The 21,851-nt window shown below is 39.7% G+C and overlaps 1 protein-coding gene and 1 pseudogene across 1 annotated transcript; one reads left to right on the top strand and one right to left on the bottom strand.

The window, feature by feature from the left end:
• Window positions 1-454: 454 nt before the first annotated feature.
• Window positions 455-17,940, bottom strand: LOC111341263 (uncharacterized). The gene is made up of 17 exons (XM_022948218.2): window positions 17,613-17,940; window positions 17,015-17,131; window positions 15,976-16,045; window positions 15,119-15,167; window positions 14,034-14,090; window positions 12,745-12,847; window positions 12,196-12,262; window positions 11,521-11,649; window positions 11,226-11,318; window positions 10,639-10,761; window positions 10,341-10,396; window positions 10,044-10,113; window positions 8,823-9,221; window positions 7,961-8,038; window positions 6,701-6,799; window positions 6,364-6,526; window positions 455-5,406 (listed from the first exon to the last, which is right to left on the bottom strand). The coding sequence occupies exons 1-17, from the start codon at window positions 17,735-17,737 to the stop codon at window positions 749-751; spliced, it is 6,456 nt and encodes a 2,151-aa protein (XP_022803953.2). The 5' UTR covers window positions 17,738-17,940; the 3' UTR covers window positions 455-748.
• A 1,630-nt stretch (window positions 17,941-19,570) lies between these two features.
• Window positions 19,571-21,571, top strand: LOC148722930 (zinc finger MYM-type protein 1-like; annotated as a pseudogene).
• The last annotated feature ends 280 nt before the right edge of the window (window positions 21,572-21,851 follow it).

Below are 21,851 nucleotides of genomic sequence, written 5' to 3'. Positions count from 1 at the left end.
CGTTTTTTTCACAAGTATCGAGTATGAACATCATTGCATGGAAATGAAAGACGAATATGCTATTCGAAGAAGCATTGTTTAACGACTAAACTAATTTTCTTCACAATAGTCACCAATTTCCAAATGTCTAAGAATAGCAGTTTCTCACACCCCGATAAAAAGGATCACCATCAATTATATCATTTCTTCGATCGGGTCCTTCTTGGGAAGGAATCAATTTTCTTCATAATCGCAGAAAGTTTTGAATCGATGTTCGTATCTGAGAAACTGCGCACCTACTCCTCCCCAAAAACCAACAACAGTTAACTGATAACAAGTTAGGGCTAATAATGGATTGGGGGAGGGGTGGGTGCGTAGTCCCTCGGATAATGACACGATCCAAAGTTTTTACCACAGTAACTGGAAACGTCTCCTCTCCCTAACACAAGTTTGTGCTTCAATCAAATGAGATACGTTCTTTACACAATTTAAATTCCTTTATTTACATGTATATTATATACAAACTAAATTTTTTGTCCATAATTGGATAATTCCGTTGAACACGGGTACTTTGCTTTCCATTTTATGGCGCCTATTTCAATTGCAAAAATTCATAATAAATAAGACCATCAAAAATATTTAGAGCATATACAGCTTTGTTGCGAAGGGTTTCACAACAGTTCAATAAGTTAAATAGTAGCGAGTTTAACCTTGCAGTTACGTAAACGGCGGACTATGTTTGATGCACTAAAAACTAATTAAACTGGGACTAATACCTTCTAAGAGCTCGAATCAATGAATCAATCAATGCTGTAAAGGCATTGGTCTTTTTGACTAAAAGTTCTATATTCGGGTTATCGGATTTCTGAAATGAGGCAATTTTCACGGTGCACAAAATGTCATAATACTGTTCCACGACTTCTTGGACCGTGGCAACAATATGGCGGCCATTCCAATCGCAAGTAGCATCTACCATTGAGTGAGTGTTCTCGCATGACTCAACCAGCTTTTCGAGAGAATCTAAAGATGTTTTAATAGCTGATACTACTTGGAGGCTTCCACGTTTGGTACTCGATGAAATGACCTTGACATCGCATGCTAAGAACCTCGCATTATTTTGAACTTTCAACAGCCAGTTTCTCTTTTCGCCGTTCGTTTGTGCATTCAATACCGTTTTGTTCAAACACAACTCCAACCTGTTCATTAAAATAATCACCTTCGAAAGGCCTTCCTCACAAACATGGCAACATTTTACTCGAAAAGCTTTTATTTGAAATTCTTCCAACCTGTGCACAGAATCTTCGGTCTTATCGTCATCCTCGAAAGCAAGGCTACCTCGTTTTGTTTTATTGCTTAAAAACAAAGCGTTATCGCGAGAAGACCAATCTTCGCTAAAGAAACGTCGTTCTCGACATGGCGAAAATAAAGTTAAAGATGCAGATAACGTGCTATCACCATCTCGTCTCTCAAAGCAGCCTGTCCTTGATTTTTCTACTGAGTCGGAATGAAGCTTAAATTTCAAGTCTTTGTTGAGAGATGTAAGTTCCGGACTAGTGTTTGATTCAACACTACAGTTCAGAGCGTCATCGCAACATGTTTCGATTAGCGGTTCGCTGTTGTCAAAATCTTCGAGATCGAACGAAGGAATAGCGGTAGGGGGAGAAGACTTCGGTAATGGTGGCGGGAGACTGTCAAGGAGAGGAGATGAGCCTACCGAGCTGTTGCACTTGTCTTCATGATGTTCAGGGGCTGTTCGGTGCAGGTCTGGGCTTTCAACTCTTTCCTTTGGGACCGTGCTTTCTGTGATATCTTCAGATAGATTTCTACTGAGGGTTTTTGTAAAATTTCCACAACGTTCATGTAAATGCGATGCTGGCTTCCCAATCGATAAATGTGTCTCCTTATGAAGCAACACTTCTTTCGACAGTGCCGTTGTGGAATTTGTTGAGAAAGTGGAAGGCTCTAACCCATAAAAGCGCACTGCATCTGAGCAGCCCCTTTCCGATCTTCCCGAATAATTTCTTGCATACAAGAAGTTGTTGATTTTGCAAAGAGTGGGTCCATGTACATGTAACCTCTCAGACTCTATCGGAGACGTTACCAAAGATAGATTTTGCATCCGTGACGTTGAGTACGGTGCAGGCACGTATGGCGATTTGCATGTAACTGATAAACTCCTCGTGCTAAATTTGTCACGCCGTGGGTTGACCTCTGTCCTACTTGGGTTGTCTTCTGGATCGATTGATGTCGGAGGAGAGGATTTCTGATGCGAATGCTCTGTGATTGATTGGCGAAAGGAATGATCGATGTTGTTCGAAGATGTTTCCTTAGACAAGTTGGAACTCTTAACCCTTGCTATGGATTCTAAACGTCTATCTCCTGGATACCAAGTTCCGGCGGTTGACGACTTACACGTACTTTTCCCGTCAGAAGAATTTTTGGGTATACTGACTGTTTTTTCACCCGATACTGACCGGAAGCGGAGAATTCGAGGTTTAGGAGGAAGCGGAGGCTTTTGTTTTGAAGGAAACCTTCTACACTGTTCAAAAACTTCCTGATTACTATGAGCAGAAGCAGAACTCGCCCCGAGTGCCGTTTTTAAGCTTTCATCGTTCTTCGTGAAAATGTCGAGGTTTTCCGCACCTTTACCGATTTCCTTGTCGAGAAATTCGCCCACCTTTTGATCAGAGTTATTATATTTTAATCTGGCATTGAAATCAATCAAGGTCGACGGAACAAATGAGGAGGGCGGATTAGGTGAGACCTGTGACTCACATAAATGAGAAGTGAAAGCTGAAGAAACGTTCTCGGCGCGAGATTGATTTGAATTGGAGAGGTTTTCTACCGGACTATAATTACTTTCGTTTCTGCTCAAGAATGCGGATGATTCTTTCTGAATCCTTGGAAGATCAGCTGCGACCTTCAGTACCTGAGGTTTCTTGTCCTCGGTGAAATTAGCATCGTAGATTTCAGCTGACACCAAACCATTGGTCTTGGCGAGTTTGTGGTCATCGGTGAGAGAAAGAAATTTGACGTTATCATAGTCATCCATCAAACGCTCCAACTCACTGTCGCTTAAATCCAAGGGAGGGGGAGACGCAATCTTGATACCCGAAACATTCGGCAAAACATCGACAGAAGCGGGAGGGGGAGGGACAATCAGGCGCTTCAACTCCTCATCTAGTCGATCTCCGTCTGGTGTTAAGGATAGAGGAGGGGGTGAAACAATGGGAATATCAGTATCCTGCAGCTCAGGTGTTGGAGTGGGTGGGGATGGAATTATCCAGTCGGACGGAGAGTAGCTCCTATCTTCAAACATTCCTTTATCGTCCAAGTTTTTCGGTGAGCAATTTTCAGTGGAGAGAATTTCTGCATCTCCCTTAACGTTATGTTTTACCAACGCATCACTTGAATGGCTAGGAACTTCGAATCCTTCTGACAATTCAGCAGACTTAAACTTCTCAAGAAATTGTTTCTCAGGGTGTTGGTCGAAATCCGACGTATACTTCGTCTCAGCTACCAATAATGTACCGTTGGAATAATTGCCAGGAGAAATATCGCAGTTATTCGTGCAGCACGCACATCTCGCACTGTTTGGAGATGAAGAGGAAGTTTCGTCTACTTTGTTACAAATTACTCCCAAGCTGCTTTTATCGTTCTCTTTGGAATTGGCATAACCGCTGTCCTCACTAACTTCTTCGCTTTCGGAGAGTATTTCGGCATTCACTTCATAGGTTTCTTCTAGACCCTCCGAAGAGGCTGTTGACGATTCGTCGCAGTTATCGAGAAAGGTAGCTTCATCCTCTTTTGAACCGATGTTTGGAGTACTCCCATCTCTCGCATTTAGCACCTTGAAACTCAGTAACGCTACTTCTCCTTCGGTTTCAGGAGAATTTATACCCTCTTCGTACTGATCTTCTTCAGCCAAAGAGAGGTCCACACTGTTAATACTCGTACGCATCGCGTTTCCACTCGGCCGAAAGTATTGTGGAAATAAGGACCACAGAGATTCATCGTCATCCGACGTTGTTGACACTGTTTCCGCCTCGCTTCCCTCGCAAAACTCTAAACTGATATGGTGACTGTCCACGCTGTTCACTAAATCTTCTCCATCGCCAGCTGCGAAATCGTCGATATCCAAACACGAATCAGCCTTCAATTCGAGTTTGTCAACTCTCTTCAAGGTTTCTGGAGATTGTTCTCCCTTGTCGTAACTGCTTCCACTTTCATTCCCATTATTTTCCGAGTCGTTCCGTTGTAAAGCTAATGCACCTCCTTGCTCCACAGGCCCCTGAGAGATTTTGTTTTCAAGGTAATCAATCAATTCAATTCCTTCATTGTCAGAATTACTTTCGTCAAAGTCCAAGGCCCTTGGAGGTGATGTACTTCTGTCCTGTAGGGGATTTGTATTGATGGAAGTGTCGTGCTCTGAGACAGCAGGGCTTGCAACACCACTGTCCTTCGCTAGCAAGGAAATTTTTGTGCAAGGGTAATCAGTAACAATGTTTTGGTTAATGTCTGTACGACCAAGACTGTGCTCACTACATTCAAGGTAAGGACCTAGCTCATTTTCATCAGATTTGTCGTCCTCAGTGTCAGACGAAATCTCCTCGTGTCCATCTTCAAAGTCTAGGAGCAATCTTTCATCGTGAACAGAGTTATTCATCTGACTATGATACGCGTTGTCAAAACTACCACTGCCATCTATTGAAACCGTTTCAAAGGCTTTGTTACCTGAACCATTAACGAGAACAACGGAACTTTCTTCTTGCCACAATTCCTCTGCAACAATCAGCTGTGAAATCAGGTCCTCTTGATTTTCTCGCGGAGTTTCTGGCAGGTCAATTTTTTCGGATTTTAACGCCACATTTTCCTTATCGCGACCTTCCGGCGACCCATGAGGTCGCTTACGAGTAGCAAGGAACTCCTCACTGACAGCAGCAGTTTCACTGTCACAGCAAAACTCGGTTTCGTCCATGACAACGATATCTTCTGACGTACATTTCAAAAAAGAAGAATCGGTTTCCAGGAGCACGTGATCTTCATCCAACAGGACTAGATCTGCACTGTCATTGTCGTTAATATCGGTGAGATTTTCTCCACCACTATCTACATTCTCTGTTTCTAAAGAATCGTGCTGAAAAGTTTCTTGTTCACGGCCAATTTCTACTTCACCTTTTTGTCGCTGACTTGTTTTCTTCAATACCAAAACGTCCTCTGTCTCGGATTCTTCTGAAATGGCATTCACGGTTGCTTTAACTTTGTATCTGGGCGGAGCGCTTGAAAAGTCAACGAAAACGTCTTTGTGTTCACTGAAAGGTTTACAATTTTCTAAAGGTGGTTTCTTGATCGTATTTGAGATTTGAAAGCGAGAAGGATAAGACCACACGTCTGGGACAACACGATGTCTTGAGTAGTAGTCTGGCGCTGTAGTTTAAATCACAATAATAAAAAGAAATTCGTTAGCAACACTGACAGCGTGAACCTTCCTCAACATCACCATAAGAGTTAAGAAGGAACATTGTGACATCTTAAATAAATAAATAAATCATAAATAAATAAATAATTTAGTAATGGACATTCCCTGGGGGGCTCTTCTTGTCCACTGTTTCCAGATCGAATTGGAATTTGGAATGTTGGTTTTTGCGGAGGGAGGAAAACCGGAGGACCCGGAGAAAAACCCTTGGAGCAAGGACGAGAACCAACAACAAACTCGACCCACAAGTGACGCCACGTCCAGGATTCAAACCCAGGCCACAGCGGTGGGAGGCGAGTGCTCTCACTACCGCGCCATCCCTACTCCTCTGACATCTTTCGGTCCGAGCCAAAAAAGCTGAGAGACGCAGTGGCCACTTTACTCTCACAGTGCCTTTCTCCACCCAGGAGTATTAATGGGCAAAGGCGAATTGTCAGGGAAACCTGATGAAATACTGGGGACTAGCATCACATCCAGGGGGGAGTAGAGATACTCCTTCTTACTTCATGCTAAGGAAACCGGGAAGAGTTTCAGCGGAGTTGGCCACTTGTCACGAGTATAGCCTGACTTCATCTCTACCTTACACTTATATATCACTCGCCTTTTGTTAGAAAAGCAGCGAATACCCAGGTCAGCAAAATTTTACCGCTGGTCTATAAAGTTCCTCATTAAGTTTAACTGGACAATAGATATCGTTCTTTGTCGACCGTTGATTCTACTCTCGCTTATGCTGCAACTCATAATGCGAAAGCATGATAATATTTGTCCTTATAGTTTTGACGACACAATTCTAGTTTTGTCCGCCAGTGCAGATAGGCCCGTTTGATTTCCTCATCATCAGCACCATTTTCTTTGTTTGTTTTTATTTCGTAAAATAGTTTCTTGATCTGGAATTTTCCGATACCTACCATCTTTACGAGGGGAGCTCTTTCGGAAGCTGAACGGCCAAGTCTCCTCGTTTTCTACTGGCAATGGCGTGTTGCTCGTATTGTCGACATACACTTTGTAGTAACCAGTGATTAGTGCGATCATATCCAAGCAGACCAAGGTGGTACAGATCAGTTGCAACTTCTGAAAGGGATTAAATTAATTGCACAAATCATTTAATAAGCGGGACAATTTCAAGAATATTACAAGTCTTAATTTAATTCAGATTCACAGTATCGATCGCACAAAAAAAAAGACAGACAGAGACGAAGGGGAGACAGACTAAAAATCCTATCCATGACACAACAAGAGTGCTACCTTTCCCTCTTGTAGCATGATCTGTAGCAGCCGCTTGTTGTCTTCTTCTGGACGAATCGAAAATCCTGTTATATCTTGAAGTTCAGCTAGTTGACACAACTGTAAATGTAGAACACAATCTTGTCATTTTTACATGACTATTTACCTGAAATTTCATAATCCAGATGAAAGCATTTCTGTGATGTTAGTGATCGTTGTAAAATTGATTATAGGGAGAGTTATTAACTAAGAGATTGGATAGAGCGCTGGACTGTTGTGCGGGAGGTCGAGGGTTCGAGCCCCGGCCGGACCAATACTCATGGTCTTAAAATAACTGAGGAGAATGTGCTACCTTTCTAAACTATCAAGAAATGGATAGACATTTTAGTCTTCTCGGATAAGGAGGAATAAACCGTAGGCCTCGTCTCCTGCATCTATTAATTAGATAATTTGATTAGGCAGGGGACGTCAAAGAACCCACATCACGACAGTACTGTGATGTGGTCTGGCCTGTTTACTAGGATTTGGGGGGGAAGGGGCATCTGTAAAAAAATTCGCCTTTGTTGATTGTAATAAACTGCCACTGGCAGTCTAGTAAAAGTCCCCCGCAAAGTGTTGTAAAGCGCCTTGAACATAGGATAAGAGCGCTATAGATATTATTATTATTATTATTATTATTATTATTATTATTATTATTATTATTATTATTATTATATTCACATTTGTATGACATATTTGGGCAGAACACGCTAAGAAAAAAACTTGGAAGTTCGTTATTAATACTTTTGCGTAATTTTCCGTTTTATTTACAGCGAATACCCTTACATATTGAGCTACATCGTCGTTTGGGACTCAGGGATTGAAGTCTAAAACTTCATACCAATAAAGGTGCATATCAAGTCAATGTCTTGTACCTGCACGGACAAGGGGTCCCTGCAGTAAATTTAAAACCATTACGCCTTCAGGTGAATTATTTGCGACAAGTTCATTTTGATTAACAAGACCTCGATTGGCGACTTTCAGGGATCCGATTGGATGATATTGTTAATATTTCAGGATATCAAATTGTAAATAACTATAATCAATCAAACGATTTAATGTAGTGTTCATCAGTTATTGAAAGAAAGTGTCCAAATGAATTCTTGGATTGTATATTTGGATTGTCAGTTTTCATCTGGGCTTTAGATTGTTCGTTAGAGTAGGCTTTTGTAAGCCGAAAAAGCAAAAAACAAAAAGATAAAAATATAAAAATAAAGACGGAACAAAATACAATTCACTTACCACATTTACTTTTCCCCTGAGGACTCGACTTACTCCATACTTCAAGTTGATAAGAACGGTGATATGTTGCTTCTTTACCTAAAAATTAAAACCCCGAGAACATTGATCAAAGTATGTTACAAATTATACCTAACTGTAGATCGCAAACGCCTTAATATTCTTTTTCGTTTGTTTATTGTTCTCGTTCTAATAGTGCTGATTGAAGTAAAATTTTGTGTGCACTTTCTTTGTGTCGTTACGTAACGTTACGTACCGTAGCATGTATTTAAACGTATTGTTCATCGTAGTTTGTGCAGTTTGTTCAGTTTTTGTCCAGTATTTTGTTCAGTATTTGTACAGTGTTCGATGTTTTGGTCACTCGCTTCGTGCAGCTATTTCGCCACTAGGCAGGAAATCCACAACATCGCAGCAAAAGTTTTGTATTATGTAGTTTTCATCGTTGTTTTCGTTGTAGCTTTCCTTGTGTATCTAGCTTAGTTTCTATTGTAATGGGTTTTCGTTCGCTGTTTTATTTCCAGTTTTAACCGTGTCGTTTCGTATTAAAGACTATAAAAAAACTAAAAAAATTGCAGTAGTAATCCTTCCTTTTACGAACTTGTTTCACGTTGTTTTCTTAAGTGAATCGAACAACACATATCCTGAGAAAGACTAGAGAACTGTTACTACAACTCATACAACACGAAGTGGAATGAAAATGCAACTGCGCATCAGATTTGATAAATAGGAACCAGAAAAAGCGATAAAAATATGGCAAAAAACTGAATACTCGTAGCATAAATGGAAACTTAGCTGACCATCATTGAGTGATCTGACATTGTAATTCTAGTAGTCAACCTAAACTGAACGATGGCTTCCAACGAACCTTTTTCAGACTGGGTCCATCGTTCTCATCATCAAGGAGCTTAGCGTCAAAGTATCTCCCGCCGTAGGAAAACATTTCTACCGCAAGGTTGAGATAATGCAGTTTACACAGCAGCGAGGTCATATATCTTTCTCCCGGTGAAGCAAGGGTCTCGTTCTGCTTAATCTGCTGATCAAGAATTTTTCGCAACTCTTTTTCCTTCATGTTGTTTAACAAATCTGACGGGACGAACTTCCCAAGTCCCCCGAATTCTTTTTCCACCTGACGAACGGAGATTTTCACTGGTCTTCCTGCGGCAGCTTCCATGGCTTTCTGTTGGATTTGAAGCGCCGCCAGTTTTATGGCCATATCATATTTCAGGTCCATTCCATAGAAACCTTCCACAACTCTGTTGCTTACCTTGGGGTACAAACAGTTCAAAACTAGATTACTGTAACTCTTTATTGTATGGCCTCCCTAAGCATACGATAAGTAGTCTGCAGTCTGTGCAAAACACGGCTGCTCGTATCGTTACTTTAACCAAGAAATTTGATCATATCACCCCTGTATTGATTCAACTGCATTGGTTACCTGTTCATTTTCGGATTCTTTTTTAAGTTTTATTGTTAGTTTATAAGGCCCTAAATGGTATGGCACCATTATATATCACGGAATTACTTAGTTATCGTTCATGTTCACGTACGCTACGCTCTACTGATCAAAAATTTCTGGTTGTTTCGAAGTCAAGACTTAAAACATAGGGAGACAGGGCCTTTTCCGCTGCTGCACCTAAACTCTGGAGCGAGCTGCCATTAGATCTTAGAAGTTTAGATACACTTAATTTATTCAAGAAACACTTAAAGACTGATCTTTTTAAAAAAGCATATAATGTTTAACTTTTTGATAATTTGGAATAGGATTTACTGTGATATTTTTATAAATAATTCTGCAAATAGGTTTTTAATTTATTCATATTTTATTACCAGTGGGATGTTTTTAATTATTTTAATATTATGAATTGTAAGGCGCTTTGGTCAATTAGTGGAGTTAGCGCTATATAAATTATGTTAAATTAAATTAAATTAAATCAAACAGGTAATCATTACATATGAATAAAGGGGGTAAGATTCAAAAGAAACTGTGGTGGGGCATCGGTGGGAGAAACATGGTAACAGTTTTTCATTTAAAAATGAAATTAGCCCTTCCTTTACAATTAAAGGCACTCAATTCAAAGTAGCTCACCTGGGCATAGAGATATTCAAAGGTGTTTGGATCCTCTGACAGTAGCTCATAGTGATCTTTGGGAACAAACCTGTTTACGAATATTCACGTACATGACATGAATTACTGCTGAGTGCTTCTAGTAACAGTAGTAGCGTACTTAGATGAAAGTGCAAATTTATAAAAGTACTGTTTGCAAGCAAACAAATTAAGCTAGAATGAAACACTCAAAAAGCGTTTCCATTCAATAGACGAAATAAGTATGTAGAGTTAGGTTATATCAGTTAAAACGGAATATAAGAACAAATTTGCACTCACGCGATGACAAGCTTACAGATACAGTTGACACTGCTGCAGTTGCGATTGGTGTAAATCTGTTGAAGAAAAAAAGCCAGAGAACCAAATTAGATTTGCCACACGAAGTAAATTCTATCTAGGTTCCATGAGACACTATATGTCTCGTCAACGCATTTGCTCTTAACCCAAAAGCTGAAAAAAATGACATTAAAATGGAATGAGTTGTCAAACTTTATAAAAAATAGTTGATCCAAGTAGCTTGTTATCGCAGTAAAATTATATGCAAATATTTTATTTTACTTCAATAAATTTGCATTACCTCTGAGATTTTCTCGTTGTTTTGTATGTACGAAACCTGTCCTTTCTTGGGGCCACTGAGAATCAAACTGAAGTGTTCTATTGACTTTATATCGAGCTTTGAGCTAAATGAGCTAAATATTTCCTGTATGAGAACAAACAAACAAACAAAAACGATGAATGAGCGAGGCCTGACAACAAACACACCGAGATTAGTGAGATGGCATTTCCCCCCTTCGGCCTTAAAACAAATAATAGTTCGGGCTGGGAGGGTGAAGACATTCTCTGGAGAGTTTTCTAAACAGAAACACCCAAATGAGAGCCAAATAAGAGAGGGAGTGCATGTATTTCTAAACCGACTTTATCCTGAGATCAGATAATTTGGTTTTATCAATTAAGTTGACGTTGTAAACTGGCCACCCTAAGGACTTACCGAGGCTGACGTTCGAGCCTTAGCCATTCGTAAACAAATCGACCGGCTTACATGTACAAGCCCAAAGCAGAATTAAGAGCATCCACTTCTTCTTAAAGATCATGAAGATCTAGAGCCAGCTGTGTGAGTCCAATGGAGATTTAAAAAACTTACAATAAGTTGCTATGAAGACCCACCTCGACAGTTGTATCGGAGTCGTAACGGAAAGAACGTGTCTGGCCATTTTCCAAGAACACCTTCAACACATTAGGGATGAGTGGCACTGAAGACTATTGTTAAAAAACCAATGAGGCCAAAATTAGGAAACCACGCTACACACCTCTACAGTTTGTAAAGGTGAACTCATGTCACGTTTTTCGTCTTTGAATTAATCAAAGCATACATTGACGAAAGAATGGTTTGGATTAGGGATTCAATACCGTAAACAATTTAAAAATTGAATATATTCTCAACTCAGTCAAATAAACTTACTCTTCGGACGGGCTCCATCGGACCAATGACCTGCACCAACGCAGGCTCATCCGCGAAACGAACGGAGACTGGGGTTGATCGACGGCGTTCTCTTGTGGTTCGACTCATGAGTGAAGACTTTCGATTGTGCTGACAAAGAAACAGAGAACGGATAAAAATTAATTCTCGAGAATTCAGCGTCCTTCTGAAAAACTAAAAATAGATGCACAGTTTAAGAACACAAGACTAAAAGTTAATTCGCATCACAAAAGTTCAGAGGAATTTTCCCCTTTAAACACGGGTTTCTGGCCAATTTTGACGTTGAGCCATAACGAGTAAACACTTTATTCGTGGAAGACTCAGCGGTTTTATGTTTAGTGCGCTAGCCTCTGAGTAGAGAGATCTGGGCTCGAGACCTGGCCGGGTAAATGTGTTCTGTTGTAGGGCAAAACATGTTACTCCCATAATACTTCTCTCCATCCAGGAGTAGAAATGTGTATCGATGAATTGGCAGAGAAACCTGATGAAAATATAATGCTGCGAGGGGTACCCTAGCAATTGACTAACATCCTACCCAGGGGAGAGTAGTAATTCTGCTAGGCGCTTGATGTCAAGGAAACCGGTACAAACTCCGCTGGGAAGGCCAGTTAGTCAAATACACACTCTACCTTTATCCTTTACTTCATTCACACAAACCTGGTTTTTGCTATCTTGTACATCTTCACTTGCCACCACTTCGAGTTCAATGCGATCAGTCGCACTTCTGCACAAATATGATATGGAAACACTATATAAGCCTTAGAACTACTCTAAGTTTTACAGTTTAAAATTATGTCTTCGGCCATTAGAAAGGAAACGTTTTTAAGAGTGCAAACGGTGTAAAAGCGGGAACGGAATGATATCAACATCGTTGCTTTTCCCCCTTTTTCTCGTTGTAACAGGCAAGTTAAACGCGTTAATTTTTGGGTCACACGGGATCTAAAGGAGAGAGTAGCAGACGCTGCAACAAAAGCCTTACGCTAGGCCCTAACAAATCGAGCTCAAGCTGGAATCATTGTTCTCTACTATTAGGCAAGTAAGATGGCTCTCACAACACCTTTTTCCAAAAAGGAGCGAGGTAGCGTACTAACAAACTGTCAAGTAAATCTATGAAATATTAGGGGGGAAAGGCGGAGGATAGACGCATCAAGTAGGAGTACATGCACCTCTACTGTGGTTCCCTCAAAACAAGCTAGCGAAGCTTACTTTATAAGACTGATGACATCAGCTTGAGCGGCAGACCTGACGTCTTTTCCATCCACCTTCAGAATCTGATCATTGGCAAACAGCTTGTCGTGGGATGGACCATCTGAAAGAATACAGAAATAAAATCAACCATTATGCCAGGGACAAAGTACTTGAGAATAACTTGACCGAAATGCGAGTAGTCTACGCTCTGTTGAAACTTTGACCCACAAGAGAGATCAGCGTTTAATTTCTCCCAACAATACCACCCCTCAATTACACAGCAAGGTTATGAAAATCAAGGCGACTACTACAAACTGAAGAAGCTCTTGATTGTTGGACGAATTCTTCTCGTAGCAGGGCTCGACACTAACTTTTTAACTTACTGGCCGAGTGGCTAGTGACATCTTAGATATTACGACAATTTCCCTTTGTTTACTAGCCAAACTGGCTTAAGTGGAAATCGAAAACCACAGGCCAAACCTGAATTTCTACTAGTCCGTGGCTAGTGGGCTACTGTTAGTGTCCAGCCCTGCTGTAAGTACTGGAGGAAATGCACAGAGAGCAATGTGAAGAACGTGTATTTATTATTTATTTATTTATTTAAGGATTTGTACAAAGTAGTACCGGAGCAAAAACAATGGGACATAAGTCTCCTACTAAGTTTAAGCTCCAACCCAACCCTCTCGTAAAATATATATATCTTATTAGACGTTTTTTTTTTTTTTTTGTAGTAGCGCTAAGTATTTTTACGAGTTGTGCCGTATTTTGACGAGCCCGTAGGGCTCGTCAAAATACAAATAACGAGTAAAAATACTCAGCGATACTACACAACAAAACGTCTAATAAGTTGTTTATTAACCAACACGCCAAACTGTTATTTCAGTGCGGGCGAATTTCGCGGATGTTTATTTATGGGGAGTGCGTGACAGAAGTATGCGAAGCGAAACGGAATAAAACGACCTAAGTTTATTCTTAAAAGAGTCAATAGACTCAGCCTGCCTAACATCATTAGGTATATATTTCCACAAATTTGCTATCCCGTTAAAATAGAAATCCAGAAACGTTGATGTACGATTATTATTAATCTTTAAGTTCAGCCCCAGTCTCTGGTTCCCTCGGTCGTTCCAAAAATAAACCCGACTTTGAAAAGTCATAAATAAATTTCGGTTTTAACCAAACACAAAAATTTTTGCGGCATTTTGCTCAGTGCAATAGAGAGATTTAATATGGCCAAAAACAATTTTGGGGTTCTAGGCACTTTAACTCCCGGATTAGTGGCTACATACTGATAGGAAAATACCCCTTACTTGGTGTAACAGAGCGAACTACCACTGGCTTTTCACTCCCAGCGACAAAACCAAACCCTGAAGAAATGAAAGAGACAATTTTTTTTTCATCATTGCGCAGTGAAACAAATTCGTCAGTTACCCAAACCCTCAAACAGCTACAGTGTATGATAAGCTTATATTAAGTACTACAATTTAATCACCATAGATGACAAATCATAGATAACAAAGCTTGGTCAATGGCTGTTTTCCCTCAGTTGTTCCCCTCTTTTTCTTTCCTCTATATTTAACCTAATATACAAAATTATTATCATGTTTCCTTGTAATAGACAAAAATATTCTGGCCATAATCTTCTGGAGTACTATCAGGCACTTCTTTTCTACATGCATAGATATAAATCCCATCATTTCAGATGTCCAATTTCTAAATTATTAGCCAAACTGTACACAGAGTAGTCAAACTAAAGCAGTAATGAATGAAATTGAATCACTTGATTATGATAATCCCTCTGGATTAATTATCCATTCAAATGTATCTCAAGGAAGTAATACACTATATTTCCATATATCTGCACCCATGCATTAATAAACACCCTCCTCCTAGGCCATAATATCAAACAAGTGCCCCTTTCAAAGTAAGTGCCCCCCCCCTTTCCTTCCCTCACTTTGAATTCTTAAATAGAAGGGATACCTTCTATTTAAGAATTCTATTTAAGGGATACCTGTTTCTGTTGTAGCCACTTTCTTTATAACTTTTTAAGCTTCTATCACAGAGGAATCACTACAAATCATTAATAGTTTATTGATAAAGGCCCCCCTCGGTTAAGTGACCTCCTTCCGATAAAGACCCCTCCTTTAGTCCAAAGTTTAGATAAGTACACAGGCACTTATTCAAGGAAACACAGTATAAGATGTTTTTGAAAGAGGTGCTATCCTGGAAAATTAGCCCCCAGGCCCCCCCCTACAGAAAGAGTATCTAACAAAGCAGTGATAAAAGAAGCCCTCACTTTTTTTTAAACTGCACCCTTCTCTTCTAATCAAATTCTACATGCCAGCAAATAATCCCTCACAATGTTATAAAAGCATACGTCAGATTATTATTATACCTATTTTAGCATCTCTCACAAGCTCGATCCTCCTTGCTTGAGGAGGTGTCTGATTGAAAACAAGATCAAATATCATTGCATGTGTAACATCAAGTTAAAATAAATTTTAAAAATTAATAATTTATCTAAAGTCGATAATATAGGAAGGGGACGTTGCCCTTCCTATATTATCTCCAAGCCAGTAGCTCATGCTAAAAATACTCAACTCCAGAAAAACACTTGGAGCAAGGACGAGAACCAATAACAAATTCAACTCACATGTGACACCAGGTCTGGGAATTGAGCCCAGGTCACAGTGGTGGGAGGCAAGCCCTCTCACCACTGTACCACCCCTGCTCCCCTCCCTGAGGTTACAACTTCCTGGACCCTACAGGTTCACCCTTCAAGAGACATTATATCATACCACCTAAAGTCAAAGGTTCAAGTACAAACTATTCTGTGATTATCATGCAGCTCCTCTTTAATCATGTAAAATCTCACATTGGGGTTCCCTACTGTACATTTTAAAATGTTCTCATGTATCTCTGGAAGGTGATGATGGCAAACAGCCGAAAACGTTTGGTTCAAACATGTCAATTTTTTCCTAATCTTTTAGCCTTGTATAGAATATACATCTCTGGAAGAAAACAGGAATCTCTTCATGAACCTCAAAAAAAAAAAAAAAAAATTGAAGGTTGTTAATGTAATTCAGACTCAATTGCATTAATAGAAAATGAGACATTTTGAGTTCATTTCCCTTTGTAAAAATTCATCTCTGCAACTTTCAATTTACAGGAAAGATCACACCTCCTCACATGTACAATTACAATGCGCTCTTACAGTGTGCTAAAAGTGTTAAAGTGAGAAGTAATATTCACCATGTTAACATGAGTCGCCTGATCAGCTTCTGATCTTGGGTCTTCTCTAGTTGTTGCCCTTGTCACATGACTGGTAAAAACAACAATTATCATTGTGTCAGATTTTTTTCTTTTCTTTCTTTCCTCTTTTTACTTCAGTTTGTTTTATCATTATTGTTATTATTACTGCTATTCATCATTATCATAATTATTATCACCCCTACATAAATTAAAAGGCACAGGCAATTCTATTCAAAAAGACTCAATTTGTTTTGTGGATTTTGCTACCCTATCAGTCCCTCTTGCTGTTATCCACCATTGCTGTCAATTAAAGTAACTTTTACTCATAATTTTATTTCTGATAATGCACTGCCATCCCCTCCCCCATTGATCATGAAGCCAATATAGCCCACTCCATGATACTACTTCCCTCCCCTAGCCCACCCCCCCTCTTAAAAAATAAGAAGAGAAAAAATATATATTTATAATTTTTTCGAAACGCAGAAGCAATAATCACAAAGATACTAATACAAACATTGTCTCCGTAAGGATAAGAAACCAATACAGTGCTTCACGTATGACTGAGTGTTCTTTTAAAATATTATCACAATATAACAACATTTCAAATTCCTAGCCTCGTCAAACAGTATTTATCAGAACTAAATGAAATCTGGCGCCTGTGTCTGAAGTTTACATTAGCCGATGTATTATCACATCAATCACTGATTCGAACGTGGCTCAGAGTTCAAATCCACCGTTCGTGCTTGATGCTTCGATGCTTTACTAAAAGATTACACAGGATTAACCACTGTGACACAACATTAAATCACTTTCACAACGCTCAAAAGCTAATACGATTTAAAGTTACAGGAAAACCGGTTCGAAATAACATAGAGTATTAAATATTCGATCATGCGGTTAAAGCAATAAACTCTGTCGCGCAAAGTTTACCCAAATATCAATACACCTGCCATTTTCCGCAAACAAGATCCGATTTGGGTTAGTTTAAATCAAAGATACAAGTTTAATTTAGTAGCCATCTCTCGTTTTGGTTACGTACTTTATATAGTATTTCCTGTTGTGGTCATCCAAAGACATCTCCCATCCGTATGGAAGGCCAAGTTTACTAGTCCAAAATTCAGGTGGCGGAAACCAATGTGATGATCGAGTGCGCTGACTGTTAAAATGGAATAAAAATGAAAATTAACCATTAGATTTCATCGCTTGTGAATTTTATTCTCGGACAAACATCGGTATGGAAAAGTATTTCGATGTATTCAAGCGTTGTACCTATCCAATAAACACAGGCGCTTAAGTGAAGACTTTGAAACATAAGTGATCTATTTACATGGAGCAAAGTGGAGATGGAAATCTCGAGAACGAACTATCAGCGATGGCATACATGCATGTAAACTTAAATACCCAAGGAAACCAGTCAAATCAACACTATCTGTCGCCGACAGAAAAATTCCGCTAAGCCTTGAAACATCCTTATCGAAACTGAATATTGGAGTTAAAAGAATTGAAATTAGGGATCGAAAATGCAATTAAACCGGGAATTGTGATTCGAATTCTTAAAAATAGCTCATGAACTTTTCGTTGCAAGAAAGTCAAGCCTAGCTGTTAGAATTCTACAATCAGTCATTGAGAATACTTACTTGACAAAATATATCCTTTGATCCGCTGTCGAAATCGCTTTCCATTCTGGAGACAATTGTTTGCCGTATAAAAGCAGCGAGGGCGAAGCCTTGTCGCTGCTCGCTGATTCATTGCTAACAGCCATTGGACGGAAACAAACCAACAGAACGCGGACCCCTACTAGTGCAGCGAGCTATTCTCATGACCGCTAAACAAACTACCAAATATTATAGTTTCAGGAAATACAGATGAATTTTTCGCTCTTCGATGGAAAACTGAAGTCATTTCACAGATTTGCAGACGTAATTTCTACTCCAGTATCGTGATTTTCTCACGAGAAAGGGAGGACTGTTTATTACAACATTGGAACCGCTGACCAATATCTACTAAACTTCTGATTGGCTGATATCTTTCCGTAACACCTGTGCCTGGGAAAATCCTTTGAAAACGAAAATAGCAATTAACTTGCCTAATGTCTAGATTTACCACAGTTTACAAAAACTGCTTTGAATTCACATATTTCATGTATAGTACCTTGAGCTACGCCCAATTTATTCCATAATTTAACCTTGTCGTTGACCCTATGTAAACGCCATATATTTAACAATCATTCACCGAAGTGGAGGTGGCATGGTTAGCAGTGGATATTTAACGAGCCGCGAATAGTTGTTTCGGTAAAACAGTGAGATGATATAGCACTAAAACAGTGAGATAATATAGCACAAAAAGATGATTTTGATTCATTCATTCCTGCAACGATTACAACATTTCGAGTGCAAACCCCGCGCGCTTTGCCCGGAGTTGAAAAACAAAGGATATTCGGAGTTTGAGTAGCCAAACGGAGTACGTCTTCAAAACGCTATTCACTTTTTTTATATATATTAAAAGGCACTACCTTCCAAGGGGAGTTATCACTTTCCGGCCTGGTTGATACTAGGGAAACTACCCTCGTAAAGATAGAGATAATGCAGATACGAAACCATTGTATTAATTCTGGCGATTCGCAGAGTGATATTAATACAGTTAAGTTATTTACTCGATCGTTAATCCATTTATAATCATCTTTACCAATTCTCCCCCCCCCCCCCTCTCCGCTATTTTTTCTTGCTGCTTGTTTGTATTAATCGCTCAGTGTAATCCATCATTAAACAACCTTCGAATGAGGCCGGCAAGGGCTTCCAAGAGAATCTTAAGGGGTCCTTCAAACAGTTTTGAGATCTAATGCAAGTACGTTCAAATACAGGCAAGAAAAACCTCTTTTGGTAAGGAAAGACCCCTCTAGTTTTGTTTCCTTCAAGCGTTAAAAAGGTTTGCATAAATGTGAAATGTTCAGCAAGCAACCGTGGAAAAAATAACGAATATAAATATAGAGGCAAGACCGATACAACGTAGAAAAGTTTTAAAACGGAGCACTATATTTCGGCTAGCCAAACCAGCCTTCTTCAGGTGCAGTGGGAATTGACAGAGTTAAGGTGGTACTTAGATAGCTGTATGATGTAATAGCGGAAATACGTAAAACTAATTTGATTGACAATTAGATAATAATTAAAAATAGAAGTAGTAAATAAAAATAGAAATGAAGTGGGGTAAATTGAATAAATTAAATAACTAGAAGAAAGAATAGTATCGATGTATTAGTATCGGTAGAAAGAATAGTATCGGTATATTAGTAATTGTATTAGTATCTTTATGATTATTGCTTCTGCGTTTCGAAAAAATTGTAAATATATATTTTTTCTCTTCTTCAGCGGCTGGTAATCGAGCCTACGTTATAAAGGCAGTTAAATTCACGCGAGACACTGCACTAGTTACAGTGGCGAATTTCCAGCCGTGAAATAATTAGCGTCAATTTCGGCGTAACTTTCTAGAATCTTATTGTAGATTATCTACTGGAGACTCTCAGAAGATCTGAGTCACGTGCTCGGCAACCATTGTCTCGTGTGAATCTGGCTTTACCACGTCCTTTATAGCGTAAAGAATGGAAGAATGCTCTCCGCTCGGTATCTACGTCCACTGTTACGGACATGTGCTCAACCTCGCCCTTAAGGATACTGTGACACAGATTGAACCATTGCGAAACGCTCTGGGAACTTTCCAGGCTCTGTACAACTTTCTAGAAGCGAGTCCCAAACGACACGCCTTGTTTAGTGACACAGACATGCAAGGTGAGGATCTAAAACTGACGCTGAAGTCATTAAGTACCACGCGGTGGTCATGCTGGTGGGAAGCCGCAAAGGCCGTACACGGTCAAATGGAACGGATCGTGAAAGCCCTGCTCACACTGTCTTCAGACAAAGATCCAAAAACCTACTCTGAGAGCAGAGCCTTATTGAACGCCAATTGCGACTTGGAGTTTGTCTTTGGGCTGTGTGTACTGAAAGTAATCCTAAGCAACACTAGTAGTCTGTGCCGATATCTTCAGGGGAAGACGGTCGACGTCATCTCCGCTCGTAGAAATGCCAACTTGACCATTCAGACCCTACGCCAGTGTCGGAGTGAAGAAAGTTTCAAAAGTGTATGGCAGTTAGCATCAGCAATGGGTCTGAAAATGAAGAATTGGCTGACCAATTCTCAGTTTGAATTACGAGAAACCAGGGCACCCAGACAAACGCCGTCCTGCCGCCTTCAAACCCTTGTAGGTGAACACGCGCAAAGACAAACGTAGACACCGGAATCGCACGATCGTATAAACACTCACTATGCGTCCATCGATAAGGTGCTGTCCGAGCTTGTACTCAGGTTTAGCGGAAATGACCAGAACATACTCTGTGATTTGGGAAATATCTGTCAGAGTGAAACACAAGATAAAGAAAGCTTCTCCCGAGTTGCTAAATTTTACAAAATGGACGGGGATATTCTGAAAGCCGAACAGAAAATGTACGCGAGTTTTCGTCGTGTACGTGGATTAGGCTATATGACTGTTTCAGAAATGTTGCAGACAATGCATGAGAATGATCTATTTGATATGTTCCCAGAGTTTTCTAGAGTGGTACATATCCTTGCAGTGATACCTGCTACATCATGTTCTGCAGAACGATCATTCAGTGGGCTGCGCGCGCAGATTGAAAACTTACCTCCGCAGCACCATGGGGCAACAACGTGTTAGAAACATCGCACTTAACACTGAAAGGGAATATGCCAACCCTGTAGCCGAGAAAGACATGGATCGTATTTGGCCGTCGAAATGGCAGAGACAGCTATTTCTTTGAACGTGTTTTATATGTACGTCTATGTTAGTGTATCATATGACGACTGTTTCGCAAAAAATTTGGGCAACTTGCGAGATTTTTTTGGGCAAATGGTTCACCGCCGCCCCCCCCCCCCCCGGGAAAAAATTGCCCGTAAAACCTATGCTTCTTAGGGTCTCTTGGAGTGAAAAGAAGACTCTCTGGAGATCCTGGGAACGAAATTGAACGAATTTGCTGACATCAAAAGGACATCAGAACTCATGTCAACTATGCTCGAAAATCTCTACGGTCCGATACTCGCAATTGTAACTTTATTCAATGCATAATGCCTTGGCGTGGAAACCTGTTTTATCAGGCAATTCTCAAAAAAATGTAGTTTAGTCTAGTTTAAGCTTTTGTTATCTCAAATTTGTTGCTTTCTTTTGTTTGGAGTTGACAACTTTTGAAAGGTTTTATTCACATCCACTGTATGTAATACATAGTTCAACAAATTTACTACACCTTTATTGACGGAAATTGAGAGCTAGCCTTTTTATCAGAAAAAAGAACAATTTTACAGTCTTACCACTGCATTGGGAGACTTTGTTTCATAGACGAATTCGATGGAACAGCTTACTTGCATGTTACTTGTTCATTTGTGTAGTTCCTTTGTCTCTGGCCCCCGTAGTGCGGGACACAATACACTTGATAAAATGATATCCACGACTTATGGGGGATCAGGTACATATTTTCCCTATCGGGCGCTGTGCTCGAAATGTATTTTATCCCTCATAATATGAAAAAAATTATAATCTTAGCTGTTCGACCTCACGTAACATTTATTTTTTTTATTTTTTATTTATTTTTTTTTTGCGCACTTAAAAGCAAGATTTACTCAATAACTTGAGTCAAGCAACATCGTGGTAATATTTTTCCTTATTAATGAAAAATTAAACAATACATGTCTATGTTGCCCATAGGGTGATCTATCATGCTGTTTTATGGCGTCGATGAAAGAAGAATAACACATAAAGAAAGAACACTGTTGTGATTCACCAATATAAAGAAACAGTGACTCAGAGGCAGTCGTAT

Source organism: Stylophora pistillata, chromosome 9 (assembly GCF_964205215.1).
Source record: "Stylophora pistillata chromosome 9, jaStyPist1.2, whole genome shotgun sequence".
In the NCBI taxonomy this organism is placed as follows: domain Eukaryota; kingdom Metazoa; phylum Cnidaria; class Anthozoa; order Scleractinia; family Pocilloporidae; genus Stylophora; species Stylophora pistillata.
This window is presented reverse-complemented; position numbering and strand designations above follow the sequence as displayed.